The following is a 22,360-nucleotide window of genomic DNA, read 5'->3' as shown; positions in this document are numbered from 1 at the left end:
GTATCCAGGATTGTGTAAATCTATCAGCAAGCTCATTAGCATAACACAACGTTAACTATTTATGAAAATCGCAAATGAAATGAAATAAATATGCCATCTCTCAAGCTTAGCCTTTTGTAAACAACACTGTCATCTCAGATTTTCAAAATATGCTTCTCAACCATAGGAAAACAATAATTTGTGTAAAAGTAGCTAGCTAGAGTTAGCATTTCGCGTTAGCATTTAGCGTTAGCATTAGCGTTAGCATCCAGCACGCAACATTAACAAAAACATAAAAGCCTTCAAATAAAATCATTTACCTTTGAAGAACTTCTGATGTTTTCAATGAGGATACTCTCAGTTAGATAGCAGATGCTCAGTTTTTCCAAAAAGATTCCTTGTGTATTAGAAATAGCTCCGTTTTATACATCACATTTGGCTACCAAAAAAAATCCATAAATTCAGTCCTCAAAACGCAAACTTTTTTCCAAATTAACTCCATAATATCGACTGAAAACATGGCAAACGTTGTTTAGAATCAATCCTCAAGGTGTTTTTCACATATCTCTTCATTGATACATCGTTCTTGGAAACATGCTTTCTCTCCTGAATCCCAGGAGAAAATGCCTGCACCTGAAGATTACGCACAAATTTAGACAAAGGACACCGGGCGGACCTCTGGAAAATGTAGTCTCTTATGGCCAATCTTCCAATGATATGCCTACAAATACGTCACAATGCTGCTAAGACCTTGGGCGAACGACAGAAAGTGTAGGCTCATTCCTTGCGCAATCACAGCCATATAAGGAGAGAATGGAAAACAGAGCTTCAGAAATTCTGCTAATTCCTGGGTGATGCATCATCTTGGTTTCGCCTGTAGAATGAGTTCTGGGGCACTTACAGACAAAATCTTTGCAGATTCTGAAACTGAGTGTTTTCTTTCCAAAACTGTCAAGAATATGCATAGTCGAGCATCTTTTCGTGACAAAATATCGCGCTTAAAACGGGAACGTTTTTTATCCAAAAATGAAATAGCGCCCCTAGAGCTCTAAGAGGTTTAACAAATCAAAAACTGAAAAATTGGGCGTGCAAAATTATTCAGCCCCCTTAAGTTAATACTTTGTAGCACCACCATTTGCTGCGATTACAGCTGTAAGTCGCTTGGGGTATGTCTCTATCAGTTTTGCACATCGAGAGACTGAAATTTTTTCCCATTCCTCCTTGCAAAACAGCTCGAGCTCAGTGAGGTTGGATGAGCATTTGTGAACAGCAGTTTTCAGTTCTTTCCACAGATTCTCGATTGGATTCAGGTCTGGACTTTGACTTGGCCATTCTGACACCTGGATATGTTTATTTTTGAACCATTCCATTGTAGATTTTGCTTTATGTTTTGGATCATTGTCTTGTTGGAAGACAAATCTCTGTCGCAGACTCAATCCGGTTTTCTTCCAGAATGGTCCTGTATTTGGCTCCATCCATCTTCCCATCAATTTTAACCATCTTCCCTGTCCCTGCTGAAGAAAAGCAGCCCCAAACCATGATGCTGCCAACACCATGTTTGACAGTGGGGATGGTGTGTTCAGCTGTGTTGCTTTTACGCCAAACATAACGTTTTGCATTGTTGCCAAAAAGTTCAATTTTGGTTTCATCTAACCAGAGCACCTTCTTCCACATGTTTGGTGTGTCTCCCAGGTGGCTTGTGGCAAACTTTAAACAACACTTTTTGTGGATATCTTTAAGAAATGGCTTTCTTCTTGCCACTCTTCCATAAAGGCCAGATTTGTGCAATATACGACAGATTTTTGTCCTATGGACAGAGTCTCCCACCTCAGCTGTAGATCTCTGCAGTTCATCCAAAGTGATCATGGGCCTCTTGGCTGCATCTCTGATCAGTCTTCTCCTTGTATGATCTGAAAGTTTAGAGGGACGGCCAGGTCTTGGTAGATTTGCAGTGGTCTGATACTCCTTCCATTTCAATATTATCGCTTGCACAGTGCTCCTTGGGATGTTTAAAGCTTGGGAAATCTTTTTGTATCCAAATCCGGCTTTAAACTTCTTCACAACAGTATCTCGGACCTGCCTGGTGTTTTCCTTGTTCTTCATGATGCTCTCTGCGCTTTTAACGGACCTCTGAGACTATCACAGTGCAGGTGCATTTATACGGAGACTTGATTACACACAGGTGGATTGTATTTATCATCATTAGTCATTTAGGTCAACATTGGATCATTCAGAGATCCTCACTGAACTTCTGGAGAGAGTTTGCTGCACTGAAAGTAAAGGGGCTGAATAATTTTGCACGCCCAATTTTTCAGTTTTTGATTTGTTAAAAAAGTTTGAAATATCCAATAAATGTCGTTCCACTTCATGATTGTGTCCCACTTGAAGTTGATTCTTCAAAAAAAATACAGTTTTATATCTTTATGTTTGAAGCCTGAAATGTGGCAAAAGGTCGCAAAGTTCAAGGGGGCCGAATACCTTCGCAAGGCACTGTATGTATATATATCTATAACTTTTTTGAAAACTCTCACAACCTAATTTAATTTACATAAATGCAATGAAAATCGGTGTTCAGCTATTTTAGAAGGGTGTTTTTAGTCGCAAAACGTACTGGTATTTTCCAGTCCAATTAAATGTTGAGCTCGAGGTGATTTAATCCTCCAACCGTTAGAGAGTGTCCGAAGTTAGGGGTGTCCGATGTTGGGGGAAAATTTGCTAACTCAATCAATCACCATGCAAGCATGATATAAGCCTGACAAATTAACCCAGATAGAGAATAAGTCAATACTAGCTAATGTGACTAATCTAGCCAGCTAACATTAGCTAACGAGTGAAACAGTGTCTGACAGTCCAGACAAAGTGTCAGACTTAGCTAGCGAAGTAGCTAGATAGCTAACTTTAGCTAGCCACACTTACAGACACTGACATAGTTAGCTAGCTAGCTAGTAAACATCAACAAAACATTTACATTTAGTTATATTCCGTGACAACTCTTCAGTAGACTAGCGTTGTGACCTTGGTCGTGAAGCTAACGTTAGTGTAACCGGTGCTGTGTTGTGTGTGATTGATTGAGACTATAGACGTGGATTTTGGAGATTAGGTTGTTTTAATGAATCAGAAGTCTCTCTCTGCATCCTAAAGAAAAGACAAAACATTTGTAGAGCACAAATATGTTCTGCCAATTGTCGCCTCTTTCTATAACATAGACGCACAATACAAAGGACTGGGATCAGTCGAGGAACTAGACATTGTCCCCACATACAATACCTTAGCTAGCTAGTAACCACATTTGAATTCAGAATTCTCCTCTATATGTAGGAGGTTCCTTCACATCTGATTCAATGATGAACTTCATTTTACTGAGGTCTACATATTGTAATGATCCTGCTAACTCTGAGTGATGATCTTCTCTGTAATTACTGGTGGCTCATGAGTGCTGGACCTGCCACTTTTATATTTCTTCCCTAATGGAGCTCCCTATTTCCTGGGCTAGCTGAGTGACCAGCTCAGCTAAACCATCGTCAAGGGCTTTGATTAAGACTATATGAAGGGCTTTCATCAGATTTGTTTGTGGAGCAAAACATGGGGTGGACCTACAGTGGTTCCTCCTTTAAAAGTTTGAGTTTACACCGCGGGACTCAGAGGTACCCAGCGTCATGGCTTCATTGCTCCAGACCACCACAGGGGGAGGTAAAGCACCCATTATGCATTTGGGTGCCAAGGTTTTTATATGACAAATAATATTGAATGAATTTGACGCGGAGCCACCCCTACCTGGTGACTTTCTTCAGCAAATATGGCTGACAAAACATTACGGGGAGGCAAATGTAAGTAGTTATAATGTCATAATGAGTCAAGCAGAAAATTTACAATTGAGAGGAATCTGTTAGTTAACGTAGAGACAAACGATTGTGCATATTTTTGTGTCATTAAGTTAATTTATGAAAATCGCTATTTCGAAGTTTTTTTTCTGTCGTATCCAATACCAGGTGTATCAAACTCCATTGTGTGAATGATGCTGTCTGCATGTATGTATTAAAATTGTAGAATTCAACAGTGTTTACAACTCCTGCTCCTGGTACATCAAGGATTACACATTGTAACTATGCAATAGACTAGAAACATGATTTTGTGATTCATATATAAAGAATAAAAAATAGTACATCCTGCAAGCACGCCCACAAGCGTGCTGAATGACTCATGGAAGAGAGCGAGGAATGAGATGGGACTAACAATCCAGGCTATTTGCTCTGAGACCGGTCTTGAGATGTTGCTTCAATATATGCAATATATATCCACATCATTTTTCTTTCTCGTTATTCCATCTATTTTGTAAAGTGCACCAGTCCCTCCTGCAGAAAAGCACTCCCACAATATGATGCTGCCAACCACGTGCTTCACGTTTGTGATGGTGTTCTTGGGTTTGCAAGCATTCCCCTTTTTTCTCAAAACATAAATATGGTCATTATGACCAAACAGTTCTATTTTTGTTTCATCAGACCAGAGGACATTTCTCCAAAAGGAATGATATTTGTCCCCATGTTCAGTTGCAAACTGTAGTCTGCCTTTTTTTTATGGCGGTTTTGGAGTAGTTGCTTCTTCCTTGCTGAAGGCCTTTCAGGTTATGTCGATATAAGACTTGTTTGACTGTAGATATAGATACTTTTGTACCTGTTTCCTCCAGCCTGTTCACAAGGTCCTTTGCTGTTATTCTGGGATTGATTTGCACATCTCTAGGAGACAAAACTTCCTCTCCTTCCTGAGCGGTATGATGGCTGCATGGTCCCATGGTGTTTATTCTTGCGTACTATTGTTTGTACAGATGAACGTGGTACATTCAGGAGATTGGAAATTTCTCCCAAGAATGAACCAGACTTATGGAGGTCTACAGTTTTTTTTCTGAGATCTTGGCTGATTTCTTTTGATTTTCCGATGATGTCAAGCAAAGAGGCACTGAGTTTGAAGGTAGGCCTTGAAATACATCCACAGGTACACCTCCACTTGGCTCAAATGATGTCAATTGGCCTATCAGAAGCTTCTAAAGGCATGACATCATTTTCTGTAATTTTCCAAGCTGTTTAAAGGCACAGTCAACTTAGTGTATGTAAACTTCTGACCCACTAGAATTGTGATACAGTGAATTTTAAGTGAAATAATCTCTGTAAACAATTGTTGGAAAAAATACTTGTGTCATGCAAAGTAGATGTCCTAACCGACTTGCCAAAACTATAGTTTGTTGACAAGAAATGTGTGGAGTGGAAAAATTATTTTTAATGACTCCAACCTAAGTGTATGTAAACTTCAGACTTGAACTGTACATACACATCCATAATAACTATCAATAATGACATTTAAATTAAACTAAATCAGCCTGCTTTTCTAACAACATTCTAATCAGATACAGGCTCAGAAGGATCCTGTGAGGGTGGGACATTTTCTGGCGACAGTTGTCCTTGCAGTGCTTCTGCCATGTCTTGTAGTTTTGGAGGCCCAATAACTTCTTGGCTGCAGATATAATGATGTGCAGCTTCTTGGACTTCTTGGACACTTCTGTAATGCAAAAAAATCCACCTTCTTTGCAATAAATGTGTCCAGATCTTCTTCAGCACTGTGGCCTCTTTCTCCTTCAACTCAAGTCTCTTCATCGCCTCCAACTCTCTTCACCGCCTGATGTGTTCACCGGAAACGGCTTCTGGTAAACCTGGTGGCAGTAAATGTTGTTGCCACAGGTTTGCTACAGATACAAATAGAATCTTGAGAGAATTGTCTGCCAGAAAAAGATCACTGGTGAACTGTTTGCAACTAGAGGGAATAAATATTATAGTTGCAAAAGGTTTGCCGCAGATTCAGTAGTAGAGATTCAGAGTAGTGGCAAGTTGGGAAGTTGTGGGAAGATTCCAGCAACAAATACATTTTTGTGAAGGAGCTACTAAATGTTGTTTGATTTTTTTCTAGTTGCACTGGTGCTCCCAAATAAAAATTCCAGGTAGCACAGCAAAATATTTAGGAGCATATGCAACCAAAATGGTAGCACTGTAGAGCCGTGATTGGTTTTTCATCAAGCTCAATGTAAGGGGCACTTCACCACTTCTTAACTTTGACAACCTAGGAGGTCATTTTCGTAGAACCTTTTATTCCAAATGTAGAAAATTACTGTTTCCACGTATGTAGACACTGGTATGGTGCAGGAGACATAAAATGTTGAAGTGTCCCTTTAATGAACATATTGTATTATACATACGGCACCTTAAACCTCATATTGCACCTTAAACCTCAGTGTGACGAGACAGAATTAAGTGTGGATTTAAACCGGTAAGATATATTTTACAAGCTTTATTTACGCTTTGCCTATCTCAAATGGGTGAGGGGGTAACGATCTTCCTCAAACATACCAAGCTGTCATGACAACCCCATAGACAACAGTGGTTTTTGTGTTGAACAATGAGCACACTGGGTCTTAATTTCCGACAGCATATTATTTACTGTAATCTCTGTGAGATACTTATATACAAGTATTTCTTGTTTAAATACAAGTGTGTGTTTTACGTGACTGACACAATATCACAGGGTGACAGGTTGTGTGGAAAGTGTTCCTGTGAGTTTAGGTGATTATTTATTGCATACACCAGTGTTGTGACACAGTATTACAACACTGTGAGAGGTTGTGTACTAACTATGTCCCTGTCATTTTAGGTGCCTTGTATAACATAATCAAAGTGCCCCCTATGAAGAACAACCCTGAGGAAACCCTGGAGGGGGCTAAAGTGCTGTGCTCTATTGTCCCTGCAGACAAGGCCAGGCCCTCCTACTACCACAGCTTCGGTAAACCTATCAAACACTTGCAATACCTATGCAATTAGAGCCAAAACAAAATCATGTCTGTGTCCCAAATAGCACCCTTGTCCCGTTATAGTGCACTTATGTTGACAAGAGCTGGTCAGAAGTAGTGCACTATATAAGGTATAGGTTGCAATTCGGGATGCAACCATTACTTACTGTCACTGTACGTCTCTATCATATCCGTATGATACATATCCATGTGCCCATATGATACATATCCATGTACCCTGACATTAGTGTCTCATTTTAACTTGTGAGGGGGGGGTGATGCTTAGAATTTTAGGATCCCGTTCAAAATAAAATAAAATATATTTAAAAAAATAGAAATGCATTGAATAATACCTTCAGAAATGGCAAAATGGACAGTCAAAAAATGTAAAATAAGAAACAAGGTTTTGAAGTGTCTGTCCTAAATCTAGGAGATGCAAAATAAAACTTTGTAAATATATGTATATATTTTTTGACACTTATTTAACCCCTCTTTTGGGGAAGACACAAAACTACCTTTATGCTCCACTTCAGATGAGTTCCGTGACACTTATGGGGGTCGTAGTGCAAGAAGAAGAAAACCATCATGTTCATGAGAATCTCCCCTTTCCACAGTGGGTTCCCATTAGTTTGTAGCCCAAATGGTCCAAACGTTTGCAAACAGAAGTTGGCACATCGACGGTACCGACTTCAGACATGCCCCCTGACACTTGTGTTCATGAGAGTCTCCTTTCCATAGAGTAGTCATAATAGGTTCTAGGTCAAACCGATCGGACGCTACAGAAGTTTTCAGAATACTGATTTTCGGGGTGTCTCATGGTCTGACAAACACTGCTGTAGCTCAGCAGCCTTTCACTGGAAGTGCAAGTTTGGCGGATGTGGTGGATTGAGATGCATCCACTGCAATAACAAAAATCAAAAATTTGGAATTTTCTACTCATATCTACTAACCACTTGTTTGGTTACTACATGATTCCATATGTGTTATGTTATAGTTTGGATGACTTCACTATTATCTTAGAATGTGGAAAATAGTAAAAAATTAAGAAAAACCTTGGTGTGTTCAAATTTTTGACTGGTATTGTATCTCTCGTTTAAACTGACGGATTTTGATGGGGATTTATTTTGTTATGTAATTTAGATTGACATATCGACTCTAGGGGGGCCCTTAACACTTTGACCTGTATGATCACATATTTGTGATCATTGTTGTGTGGTCCCTGCAGTGTACCATCACAAATATGTGATTGGAACTGCAGCAACAGAACTTATGACGCAAAAAACGCGACTTAACACCATTGTTGTCTGAACAGCATTTACATTTTTTTTGTACTGATTTAAAATAAAGGTCTTAACCTTTATTACGCAGTTTTGTGAACTTCATCACCCAAGCATTACACGGAACACATCCACAGCCATGTTTGTTTATGTTTGACAAGTGAAAAACGTTCTAATCCCAGAATGCCATTTACTATAATGCCGCATTCAAAACAACTGAGAACTCATTTTTTTTTGCTCCAACTGGGAATAATTGATTTGAGTGGTCAACCAACTCGTAATTCCAACTCTGGAACTCAGACCTCTTTATAGAGCTCCGACTTTCCGACCTGAAGATCACTGATGTCATGATTTTACCATCTATTTTTCAGAATTCCCAGTTGTGTTGAACGCGGCATAAGAGGCAAATAAACAAAGTCAAATATAGCTGAGCCCATTGCCCAAAAAATATCAACTTACTTTGGTCACTTTCAGCAGCTGCATGTGAATGTTACGGTGTATACTAGAACCGGAGCACATGACTTGACAAGTTGTTTACAGTTTAAAATGTTACCGCCTCACAGATCATCGCACAAATACAAGCCCACTGCCTAGCCTAACCGTAGGGAGACCAGGGTTGCCAGATTTGGGTGAAAACATTTTATGGGTGTTTGTGGAGGGTTTAATTTCATTTGTGGGGAGGGGGGGTTCAAGTGCACGGGGGTGGAAATGGGGGGAGGTATCGTGGGGGTATGATGGAGGAAATATTAATATGATGGGGAATTTATCAATAAATGGGGGGTCTGGAAAGGGGGTCTGAACTGGCAGCCCATGGTAATCATAGTTATGAAAAATATAACTCTTGATAGACACTGATAGCCATTGATTATAGAGATAATATCCGATTTCAAAAGGAAATGCCTCTGAAGAGGAGATACGATATATATTTTGTCATTCTGATGACGAATCTGGGTATGAGAGTGAGTCGGATCAATCAGATAGTGACAAGGAATATTTGCCCCCCCAACCTTCTGGACTATGAGCGTGAGATGTCTGAGGAAAATGGTGTCCACCTCTACCTTGCATGCAATAAGCATCCCTCACCTCCCCATTATGCTGGTGCTGCTGCCAATCTTATAGGCTGTGAGGGAGAAGAGGTTGAAGTTAAAGAGGATGGTCCCTGCTACTAGAGATCCTGTCTCTTCACACCATCAGAGATAGACTTCAATGACACCCTGTCTGGCGTACAAAGCACCCTGCCAACCCCTTCAGAGTCAGAGTGTTTTAAACTGTTCCTTGATGAGGAATTGGTGGAGAGTGTGGTGCAGGAAACCAACAGTTTACCCATTATCATCTAACAGAAAAACCCAAGGCTCTTTTCAAATGAATCAAATTCAGAATGCCTTTAGCCTATTAAATATGCATATTTGTTTGCAGGTATTCTCATGAACTGAAAGAGAAGACTGTAAATGTAAACCTTCCTGGGCACAGTGCTGCTGATGGGGCTAATGAAAAAAGGCTCTGTGAGGGACTAATGAACCTCTGACCCCATGCTGCAGACCCATTTTTTTCCAACCTTTATCTACCAGGACCACTTCCTTGTCTTGCTGAGTGTGCTCCACTTTGAGAACAATAACACTGCCAACCTTGCTGACCCCCATCACAAAATTAGGAACGTCCTGGGCAGGTTCACCAGGGCATTTAGAAGAGTGTTTGTGCCTCACAGTCCATTGATTAGTCTCTCATGGCTTGGAAAGAAAGACTTTCATTACGCCAATAAATCCCATCAAAGCCCCACAGATTTTGAGTCAAGTTCTTTGTTTTATGTGACCGTCAGATGGGATATGAACAGGACCTGATCATCTACAACTGCACCACCACAGATAAGCCATTTTGAGGGTCTTGGCATATCTGGATCAGCGGTGATCGCCATGCTGCAGCCTTCCTCAGAAAAGGGCACACTGTTTTTGTGGACAACTTGTACAGCAGCCCTACACTTTTACAGTACCTTTTGAGGGAGTACACAGGGAGGGGCCTGTGGCACAGTGAGATCCAACAGGAAGGGGATTCCACTATTCAAAAAGAAAATGAGCAAGGGGGAGGTGACGTTCCAAATGAACGGGGAGATGATGGCAGTGAAAGGGCATGACAAACACGATGTCCATGTTCTGTCCACTGTGCAGACCTCCAAAATGTCGAACACAGGAAAACTGAACTATGTCACCTGAGTGAGGAAAATTAAGCCAGACTGTGTCTTGGAGTACAACAAGAAGATGGGAGCAATTGACAAAGTGGACATGCAGAAGTGTTTTGTTGAGTGTGCCAGAACATACCTGTGCCCGAATCTATTTTTCCACCTAATAGACATAGCCCTACTCAACAGCTACATTGTCCACTGGCAGGTCACAGAACAGGTGATTTCATAGCAGCTGTACAGGATAAACCTGATGCGGCAGCTCCTTGAGGACCACCACACTCCTCGTTGTCTGTCTGCTGGGGGCCGGCCTGCCTCTGACAATCCTCTACGCCTCATTGAACACCACTTTCCTAGCGATGTCCCTCAGACCACCCTGCAAGGAAAAAGTACAAGGAGGCATTGCAAGGTCTGTCTAACATCAACCCGATGACAGAACAAAGGAAGTTGAGCAAGTACATGTCTGAGCTATGTGACACAGCAGTTCCTTGCTTTGACGAGTACCACACCCTGAAGCACTACTAAGTGGAAAGTAGGCTTATAGTGGCTGATCAATTGTTGATTTATGCTGATATTTAAAAAAAAATTCATTGGAAAATGTATTGCAATGTATGACTTGAGGTGTTTGACAGGGAGGATTGGGGAAATGTTCCCCAAAAAATAGATGTTTGTTTACCATTTACATATGTTTGTTTACCTGAACTGAAATATTTTGTTTGACTCCTGGGTTCTATTTCTGAAATAAAACAGAACAGCAAAAGAATGCAATCAACAATTGTAAAATGTGTTGAAATGTATGACTTTATGCATTTGATGTGTAGTGGGTGAGAAATGGAGAAATGTTCTTTAAAAAAAGACAAAAAAAAGATAGAAAAGTAACATATGGGTGTTTACTTTGTTTGACTCCTGGGCTCCATTTCTGAAATAAGACAGAAAATGAAAAGTACGTAACCAACTTTTGTTATTCTTTGATTTGTAATGCATTCTCGCAATTATGTTTCATCATTTTGCCAAATACAACAACCTTTAGCCTAACCTGTAGACTACTGTAGCCTAAAGAGAATGATTTGAGTTGTTACATTACATCGAGTTGTCCTAGAAATATACTTTATAGTTAGTAATACTTGAAGTTTGTACAAATGTAACCACGTTTTCGAAGGAGAGTGATAACTGGTCCACCCACGTAACATTCAGCCCCAAAATGGCGCCAAAGCATAGACCTAGATAATCCTGTGGGGATTGGGGGTGGCAGGGTAGCCTAGTGGTTAGAGCGGTGGACTAGCAACCGGAAGGTTGCGAGTTCAAACCCCCGAGCTGACAACCCAGTTAACTCAGTTAGGCCGTTATTGTAAATAAGAATTTGTTCTTAACTGACTTGCCTAGTAAAATAAAGGTAAAAAAAAAATATATATATATATTGTTTAATATATCACAACATCACTTCCCTCATGCAAAGGTCTCTGCATACAATATAGCTGATTACATGCATGTACCATTCAATCTGATCACCCGCACAAACTATTTCACTTTGTTGTTTACATGACTTTGTCCACCACCCTGTTCTCATTATCCTCCGCCTCGACCAGGCTAAATACTCACCCATAATACTCATCGCATTTGATGAAAAATATATTCCTTGCTTGGTGACAAGGCATGTCCAGTGGTGATAATACGTTGACATGGTTACGAAATAAAGCCACTGCTGTAGACTAGTTTTTCCAGGGGAGAATAAATGAAATACAATTTTTTTTAATTCAAATGTTTTTAGGATCCCAGCGTTTCCCAGCCTTAACCATGGTCGGCATATGTAATATATGCTCATACCCTGCTCTCACTTTGTTTGTTTGCCACAATTGTATCAAATACACCAGATTTAGCGCCTCGGGCTTCCCGCCCTATCTCACATGCGCAGCCCCTCAGACAGGCTAATACTAGAGCCTCTTTCAGATGATAATACATGTAATATAGATGATAATAATTTTAAACTAGGTGGTTCGAGCCCTAAATGCTGATTGACTGACAGCCATGGTATATCAGACCGTACACCACGGGTATGACTTAACATTTATTTGTACTGCTCTAATTACGTTGGTAACCAGTTTATAATAGTAATAAGACATCTTTGGGGTTTGTGGTATTTTGGCCAATTAACCACGGCTAAGGGCTGTGTCCAGGCACTCCGTAATGTGTTGTGCCTAAGAACAGCCCTTAGCCGTGGTATATTGGACATATACCACACCCCATTGTGCCTTATTGCTTAATTATACAATTATCAATAATACTATACAGTAGATACTCGCTGCTACTACTATAGGAAGAAAGTTTTATTAAGCCTCATATGAAGTAGACATTGTGGTGTCGATACAATGAGGAGTGTAGAGAATAGTGTCAAAATGCAACAATCTAATTCTAGAACAGCAGCATAGAATTATGGAAATGCGTGCAAAAATAACTCACGATGTAAGGCCCGTTATTAATATTTAGAACTTAAGCGTTAAAAGGTTTTAACTCTCCCTGTACCCATGTACACACAATCTCACAAATCACTACACAACCGTATCTCAGCAATGACAATCATTGTGAAAATGCCTTGTGTGTTTACAGGTATATGTACTTTATCTCGTCCTCTCTTTCTGAAGCAAAACAAATTAAATCTATGAAAGTCAATTCAGGAAGTGATTTGAATAGAAAAATGGATAAACCTTCAATTCAAATTGATCCCAACCCTGATAAAAACAATGTATGTGACATATCTTTTCCCTTTTTCCTGTAGCAATGTCAGAGAACTATGTCGTGTTCATAGAGCAGCCTATCAAGATGGACCTACTGAAGATTGTCACAGCTAAACTGAGGGGAAAGGGAATCAGTGAGGGGGTCTACTGGGACCCCAAACAAGATACTGTCTTTCACCTGGTAGACAAACACACGGGACAGGTGAGAGGTGGACAGGACAAGGCTTTTAAAGGCCTTTATGATGCAAATAAATAACTAACGTGGTTCTATTACGAAGCCCTGAAGCCCAAAGCAACAAAAAAATACAAATGTAGAGTTTGAATTCTCTCGTTTGAACATCTTAGTATCTCGTTTGAAACGACTTAGTATCTCATTTGAACGACTTAGTTAAAAAAAAGCCTACAAATAATGTCACAATTCCTAAGTCGGTTCAACTACTTATCACATTTGAACTACTTAATTGTTATTTTGTCTAATTAGGCCTCATTCGTTATGCAGCTTGTCAGACTGTGCAAAGTTGCTGCAACCATTCATTTACTGATTCCATCCATTTGATATGATTATTTTTGTGTTTTTGATAGCCTAAAGCAGGGCTGCTTTTGAATGCCAGAGCATGTAAGTGGGTGAGTGTGGAGTGAGGAGCAGAGCATAAATCGAGCATTTAAAAAAAAATTTGTCTGCCTTCTCTCCCGCTCCACTTTTGCTCTAGTAAAGTTAATCTATAAGCTCTGGTCGTGCTCTGCCTAGCTATTTTCCTTTCCGTTCCTCACTATTCTTTTTCTTACTGTGACCCCACCCACAGTAGCATATATCTAGTTTATATTCTACTTTCTAAAAGTAGGATATGTAGTTTCAATTTTGAAGGACTTCAAATGTATTAACAGATATTTCAGGTTGGCAATTCATAGGCTACTTTTTTTAATTATTGGAATAAAAACAATATAAATAAATGTAATTAAGCTAAAATATCAGAAACAAATCAGTATTAGGCAGTATTAGCTTATTTTCATAAATAAAAGTGAATAAATATTCTCAAACTGCAGCGGTCAAATGAATTGCGCACCCCCGTGTGTGGATTCTATTTCTCCACATGAAATCATATTTCCTACAGCGTTTTTTACAATTTGATTGGAGAAAGAAAAACAAAAAAAGATACATTTTACAGTAGCCCATCTAAAACATAACATAATACATTTCATGTCCTTCATAATAGAAACTATCCTAATGTTACAGTGCCTTGCGAAAGTATTCGGCCCCCTTGAACTTTGCGACCTTTTGCCACATTTCAGGCTTCAAACATAAAGATATGAAACTGTATTTTTTTGTGAAGAATCAACAACAAGTGGGACACAATCATGAAGTGGAACGAAAAATTATTCAGCCCCTTTACTTTCAGTGCAGCAAACTCTCTCCAGAAGTTCAGTGAGGATCTCTGAATGATCCAATGTTGACCTAAATGACTAATGATGATAAATACAATCCACCTGTGTGTAATCAAGTCTCCGTATAAATGCACCTGCACTGTGATAGTCTCAGAGGTCCGTTAAAAGCGCAGAGAGCATCATGAAGAACCAGGAACACACCAGGCAGGTCCGAGATACTGTTGTGAAGAAGTTTAAAGCCGGATTTGGATACAAAAAGATTTCCCAAGCTTTAAACATCCCAAGGAGCACTGTGCAAGCGATAATATTGAAATGGAAGGAGTATCAGACCATTGCAAATCTACCAAGACCTGGCCGTCCCTCTAAACTTTCAGCTCATACAAGGAGAAGACTGATCAGAGATGCAGCCAAGAGGCCCATGATCACTCTGGATGAACTGCAGAGATCAACAGCTGAGGTGGGAGACTCTGTCCATAGGACAACGATCAGTCGTATATTGCACAAATCTGGCCTTTATGGAAGAGTGGCAAGAAGAAAGCCATTTCTTAAAGATATCCATAAAAAGTGTCGTTTAAAGTTTGCCACAAGCCACCTAGGAGACACACCAAACATGTGGAAGAAGGTGCTCTGGTCAGATGAAACCAAAATTGAACTTTTTGGCAACAATGCAAAACGTTATGTTTGGCGTAAAAGCAACAAAGCTGAACACACCATCCCCACTGTCAAACATGGTGGTGGCAGCATCATGGTTTGGGCCTGCTTTTCTTCAGCAGGGACAGGGAAGATGGTTAAAATTGATGGGAAGATGGATGGAGCCAAGTATAGGACCATTCTGGAAGAAAACCTGATGGAGTCTGCAAAAGACGTGAGACTGGGACAGAGATTTGTCTTCCAACAAGACAATGATCCAAAACATAAAGCAAAATCTACAATGGAATGGTTCAAAAATAAACATATCCAGGTGTTAGAATAGCCAAGTCAAAGTCCAGACCTGAATCCAATCGAGAATCTGTGGAAAGAACTGAAAACTGCTGTTCACAAATGCTCTCCATCCAACCTCACTGAGCTCGAGCTGTTTTGCAAGGAGGAATGGTAAAAAATGTCAGTCTCTCGATGTGCAAAACTGATAGAGACATACCCCAAGCGACTTACAGCTGTAATCGCAGCAAAAGGTGGCGCTACAAAGTATTAACTTAAGGGGGCTGAATAATTTTGCACGCCCAATTTTTCCGTTTTTGATTTGTTAAAAAAGTTTGAAATATCCAATAAATGTTGTTCCACTTCATTATTGTGTCCCACTTGTTGTTGATTCTTCACAAAAAAATACAGTTTTATATCTTTATGTTTGCAGCCTGAAATGTGGCAAAAGATCGCAAAGTTCAAGGGGGCCGAATACTTTCGCAAGGCACTGTAGAAAGTAGAATATCAACAAGATATACACTAGGCAATTGTGGGTGGGGTCACATTAATTAAAAGTACAGTGATAAAGGAAATAAAAAATGCTTGGCAGAGCATGCCCAGAGCTTGTGGCTGAGCAGCACCGGAGTGAAATTGGAGCAGGAGAGAAGGCTGACACCATTTTTAAATCTGCTTGAATTATGCTCTGCTCGTCTCTACACACTTGTCCACTTGCATGCTCTGGTGTTCAAAAGCAGCCCTGCTTTAGGTTATCAAAGAACTGTCAATGAATAATCATTTCAATGGATGGAATCAGTGAATGAATGGCTGCATCAACAATTACACGGTCTAGCTGCATAACAAATTAGGCCTAATTAGACAAAGGAACGATTACAGTACTGTGAAAAAGTATTTTCTCCCTTTCTAATTTTCTCTTCTTTTGCATATTTTTGAAAATGAATGTCATCGGTTCTTCAACCAAAACCTGATATTAGATTAAGGAAACCTGAGTGAACAAATAACACAACATACTTCTTTAATTTATTTCATTAAAAAAAGTTATGCAACACCCAATGCCCCTATTTGAAAAATAATTCCCCCCTTACACTCAATCATTCTACCACCACCATGCTTGACCGTTGTTGTAAGGTTCTTACTGTGGAGTGTAGTGTTTGGTTTTTGCCAGGCATAATGGGACCCATGACATCCAAAAAGTTATACTTTTGTCTCATCTGTCCATAGAACATTATTCCAAGAGTCTGGATGATCATCCAGGTGCATCCTGGCAAACTTTGGTAAACTTTTTGGATGAGATCGGTCCCATTATGTATGGCGAAAACCAAACAAGAATCTCATACCAACGGTCAAGCATGGTGTGATGGTTTGGGGATGCTTTGCTGCCTCAGGACCTGGACAACTTGCCTTAATAAAAGGAATCATGAATTCAGCTCTGTATCAGATCATTCTACAGGAGAATGGCAGGCCATTCATCTGTGAGCTGAAGCACAGCTAGATGATGCAGCAATCAAGACACAATCAAGTCGACATGAAAATGGTTAAAAAGCAACTAATTTTGGAATGGCCCAGTCATTAGTCCAGACCTAATACCAATTCGATGTGGCAGTACTTGAAATGAGCAGTTCATGCTTGAAAACACACACATGCCACTGAGTTAAAGGAGTTCCGCATGCAAGAGTGGAATTTCTCCACAGCGTTGTGAGAGACTGATCTCTTGTAGGGGTGGCAGGTAGCCTCTTGGTTAGAGCATTGGACTAGCAACCAAAAGGCTGCTAGATCGAGTCTCTGAGCTGACAAGGTAAAAATCTGCTGTTCTGTCCCTGAACAAGGCAGTTAACACACTGTTCCCAGGCCGTCATTGTAAATAAGAAATTGTTCTTAACTGACTTGCCTGGTTAAATAAAATAAAATAAAAATTTACAACTACATTCCAACTAAAGGTGGCACAACCAGTTATTGAGTGTAAGGGGTAATTACTTATTCACACAGGGCAATTGGGTGTTGCATAAAAAAAAGCATCCATTCTTTTTTGTTGTTATTTGTAAACTCAGGTTCCCATTATCTAATATATGGTTTTGGTTGAAGATCTGATAACATTCAGTATCAAGCACATGTAAAAATAGAGAAAATCAGAAAGAGAGCAAATACTTTTTCACAGCACTGTAAGTCGCTCAAACAAGATAATAAGTAATTCAAACAACTTAGTATCTAGTTTGATTGACTGGTTTGAACGACTTGAACGACATTTGAACAACTTTGAATGACATTTGTATTTGTACTAAGTAGTTCAAATGAGATACTAAGTCATTTGAATGAGACACTAAGTCGTTCAAACAAGATACAAGGACGTTCAAACAAGATAATTCCAAGAGTCTGCATTTATTGCGTCACTGTATGGGAAGTACAAAAGCGCTAATCTTTGATACTGTATCATAACTTGTCTAATCTATTATAAAAGTAGCACATATAGCAGTCATGTTCACTAGTGAGTAATAGTAACTAAGCTACTTACTAAATTGCTAAATGACCAGTAAATTATCTATTTATTTTATCAAACTTTGTCCCATGTTCTATTATCTCCTCTAGACCAACTCAGTGAAGTAATTTGTCTTGCTTTCTCTCCTCTGTCTCCACCAGACCAGCTCAGTAATGTTTGTCCCTCTTTCCTCTGTCTCATCTAGACCAGCTCAGTAAAGTTCCACACCAAGGCTCTGTCAGTGTTCCACCAGATCAATGCTTATGAGGAGGACGGCTTCCTGATGCTGGACATGTGTTGCTCTGATAATGGAGAGGCAATCAACAACTACCTCATCCAGAACCTACGCAAGTCAGGGGAGGCTCTCGATCAGGTCAGCATGGAAATACAGTGTCTTAAGAAAGTATTCACATCCCTTGACTTTTTCCACATTTTACAGCCTGAATTTAAAATGTATTAAATTGAGATCTTTTGTTACAATACCCCATAATGTCAAAGTGGATTTAATTTTATATATATATATATTTTTTTTACAAATTAATTAAAAATGTAAAGGTGAAATGTCTTCAGTCAACAAGTATTCAACCCCTTTGTTATGGCAAGCAGAAAAAGTTGGAGTAAAGTCACAAAATAATATGAATGGACTGTGCAAGAAGGGCACCTATTGTGTAACGGGTGCGTATCTGGTGGCAGGGAAGTCAGACGCAGGACGGCAGAACTGGGTAATAACCGGAGCAGTTTAATATACAAAACCAACGGCATCCAGAATAACAAAATATGGGTACAAAACCCGTCGCACACCAGTCACAATGTGCACAAGCACTTGCAACAAAGGGCACCTATTGGTAGATGGGAAGGGCACCTATTGGTAGATGGGAAGGGCACCTATTGGTAGATGGGTAAACATGTAAAACATGTAACGTAAAAAAAGCATACATTGAATATCCCTTTGAACGTGATGAAATTATTAATTGCACTTTAGATGGAGTATCAAGTATAAATACACCCATCACTACAAATATACAGGCGTCCTTCCTAACTCAGTTTCTGGAGAGAAAGGAAACAGCTCAGGGATACCACAAGGTCAATGGTGACTTTAAAACAGAGTGTAATGGATGTGATAGGAGAAAACTGAGGATAGATCAACAACATTGTAGATACTCCACAATACTAACCTAATTGACAGAGTGAAAGTAAGGAATCCTGTAAAGCAGGTATTCCCAAACTGGGGTACTGGGGTACCCTCAATGCCATCGGGGGTACGCCAAATAAAAATGTGATTACATTTTACACATTTTCCAACAGTACATTTATATTTTCCAACAGGGAAAAATGTGGGTGAAGTTTTTTCTCTCGCCTGAGTAGCCTCATTTCACTGGCAAAAATAATATTAAACCATCTAGTGTAGCTGACCATATAAGACGTTCCCTGGGTGCCCAGCGAAATAACAACACAATGTCAAATTGTCACAATTGTCTAAATGAGCGGACCAAGGCGCAGCGTACATAGAGTTCCACATCTTTATTTAAATGAAACTCACAAAAAAAACTATAAATAGCAAACAAAACGTGACGTCTGGAGTGCTCACAGGCACTACACAAAAACAAGATCCCACAAACAACAGGTGGGAAAAAAGGCTGCCTAAATGTAATCCCCAATCAGAGACAACGAAATACTCTGATTGGGAACCATACCAGGCCAACATAGAAATACAAAAAACTAGAGTACCCACCCTTAGCCTAGTCAAATAATTAACATCCAATCACATGAACCATTACGCTCTCGCAGAAAATCTTCACTCTTGCGCAGACATTTTGAAACAAAACATGACCATTTGAAAAATAAGCCACGGTAGTTTTTTGAGCGAGTATAAAGAAAACTTTTGAGTAGTAAGACACGTGTAAAAGCAACAGATACCATTAATACGTGTCTTATATGGTGAGCTACCGAGTGGCTAGGACAGGCAAGCCCCATACTGTTGTGGAGGACTTAATTCTTCCTGCTGCTGCGAATATGTCTGGGACAATGCTGGGGGAGAATGCCGCAAAAAAACTATACAGACAATGCCTTCATGAAACAACACTGTTTCACGACGCATTATTGACATGGCAGGAGATGTTTTGAATCAATTACTGCTTTGCATACAAGCCAGTGAATTATATGCTTTACAGCTGGATGAGTCAACAGCTCCTGGTATATATCCATTACGTTTATGGGGGGTCCATTCAGGAAGACATCCTCTTCTGGAAACCAGGACATCATGAGAGGATATTTTTAAAGTACTGGACAGCTTTGTGACATCAAATGGACTTTGGTGGTCAAGATATGTTGGTATCTGTACTGATGGTGCAAAAGCCATGACAGGGAGACATAGTGGATGGGTAACGCACGTGCAAGCAGTTGCTCCCGAAGCCACTTGGGTACACTACAGCATCTTCAGAGAGGCTGTTGCTGCCAAGGGAATGCCTGACAGCTTGAAAGACATTTTGGGGAGACTACAGTGAAAATGGTTACCTTTGGTAAAGCAAGGCCCCTGTACTCGTGTATTTTCTGCATTATGCAATGATACTGGCAGTGACCATGTAACGCTTTTACAACATACAAAAGTGCGCTGGTTATCAAGTGGCAAAGTATTGACACATTTTTTAAAATTGAGAGACAAGCTTAAAGTTTTCTGACCATAATTTTCACTTGTCTGACCGCTTGCATGATGACGAGTTTCTCACACGACTGGTCTAGCTGGGTGATGTTTTTACTCACCTGAATGATCTGAATCTAGGATTACAGGGACTCTCTACAACTATATTCAATGTGCGGGACACAATTGAGGCTATGATTAAGAAGTTGGAGCTCTTTTCTGTCTGCATTAACAAGGAAAACACAGGTCTTTCCATCATTGTATGATTTTTGTGTGAACTCAATCTTACGGACAATGTCAAATGTGATATAGCGAAGCACCTGAATGAGCTGGGTGCATAATTGCGCCGGTACTTTCCCGAAACGGATGACACAAACAACTTGTTATCCCTTTCATGCCCTGCCTCCAGTCCACTTACCGATATCTGAACAAGAGAGCCTCATCGAAATTGCAACAAGCGGTTCTGTGAAAATTGAATTTAATCAGAAGCCACAGCCAGATTTCTGGATAGGTCTGCGCTCAGAGCTGTTAAGACACTGATGCCCTTTGCAACCACATACCTATTTGAGACTGGATTCTTGGCCCTCACTAGCATGAAAACTAAATACAGGCACAGACTGTGTGTGGAAATTGATTTCAGACTGAGACTCTCTCCAAAACAACCCATCCTTTTTGCTAAAGGTGCTAAAGTAATAGTGCAAAACGACAAACTTTTTGTCATGAATACAAGGTGTTATGTTAGGGGGAATCCAATAAAACACATTACTGAGTACCACTCTTGTCAAGGCTTTCTTCCTCCTCTTCTGAAGAGGAGAAGTAGGAAGGATCGGAGGACCAAAATGCAGCGTGGTATGCATCCATAATGTAATTTAATTCGAATGAATACAAAAAGAAAACCGAAACAGTCCAGAATAGTGCAAACACTGAAACGGAAAATAATCACCCACGAAACACAGGTGGGAAAAGGCTACCTAAGTATGATTCTCAATCAGAGACAACTAACGACACCTGCCTCTGATTGAGAACCATACCAGGCCAAACACAAAAACACCACATAGAAAAAAGAACATAGACAACCCACCCAACTCACGCCCTGACCATACTAAAACAAAGACATAACAAAATAACTAAGGTGACAACTCTCCATATTTTCAAGCATAGTGGTGGCTGCATCATGTTATGGATATGCTTGTAATCAGTGGTGGTTCTAGCTTATCTGGCTCCCTGGGCAAAACCCCCTTCAGCGCCCCCTCCTCAAAAAAAACTTTAATTTTTTTCAGACATTTGGAACAATGCAAATAAATAATCATAACATTTAAAACTATATAAATATACAAATATATACAAAAATAAGACTCAAAAATATAAAAAATGAGTAACAAAGACAAATAGATACAAATTATAAATTTATAAATACAAATAAAACATTGAAACAAATTATTACACTATTACCCCATTGCTAACAAAAACACAAATAATACTAAATTGCACAAATCCTATCACACAATACACAAATAGAATAACACATGTATAAAGAAGTGTTGAAGAACTATTGTACACTGAAGATAAATATCAAATTCAACATGCAACAATTTTAAAGATTTTACTGAGTTACAGTTTATAAAAGGACATCAGTCATTTTAAATTAATTCATTAGGCCCTAATCTATGGATTTAACATGACTGGGAATACAGATATGCATCCATTGGTCACAGACACCTTAAAAAAGGGTAAAGGGAGCGGATCAGAAAACCAGTCAGTATCTGGTGTGACCACCATTTGCCTCATGCAGCGCAATACATCTCTTTTGCATGGAGTTGATCAGGCTGTTGATTGTGACCTGTGGAATGTTGTCCCACTCCTCTTCAATGGCTGTGCGAAGTTGCTGGATATTGTTTGGAACTGGAACAAGCTGTCAAACATGTCAATACAAAGCATTCCAAACGTGCTCAATGGGT

General features: G+C 39.7%; 1 protein-coding gene across 1 annotated transcript in view; it reads left to right on the top strand.

The window, feature by feature from the left end:
* bco2a (beta-carotene oxygenase 2a) overlaps positions 1-22,360 on the top strand; it is a 116,058-nt gene that overhangs the window by 50,825 nt on the left and 42,873 nt on the right. The window contains exons 6-8 of the mRNA XM_021618973.3: positions 6,673-6,801; positions 13,032-13,192; positions 17,970-18,137. Coding sequence (XP_021474648.2) covers positions 6,673-6,801; positions 13,032-13,192; positions 17,970-18,137 — 458 coding nt within the window. The remainder of the gene's footprint in view (positions 1-6,672; positions 6,802-13,031; positions 13,193-17,969; positions 18,138-22,360) is intronic.

Source organism: Oncorhynchus mykiss, chromosome 10 (assembly GCF_057628025.1).
Source record: "Oncorhynchus mykiss isolate SJ-2025 chromosome 10, ASM5762802v1, whole genome shotgun sequence".
Classification (NCBI taxonomy): domain Eukaryota; kingdom Metazoa; phylum Chordata; class Actinopteri; order Salmoniformes; family Salmonidae; genus Oncorhynchus; species Oncorhynchus mykiss.
The sequence above is the reverse complement of the archived record's forward strand: the minus strand, read 5'-3'. Positions and strand labels throughout refer to the sequence as shown.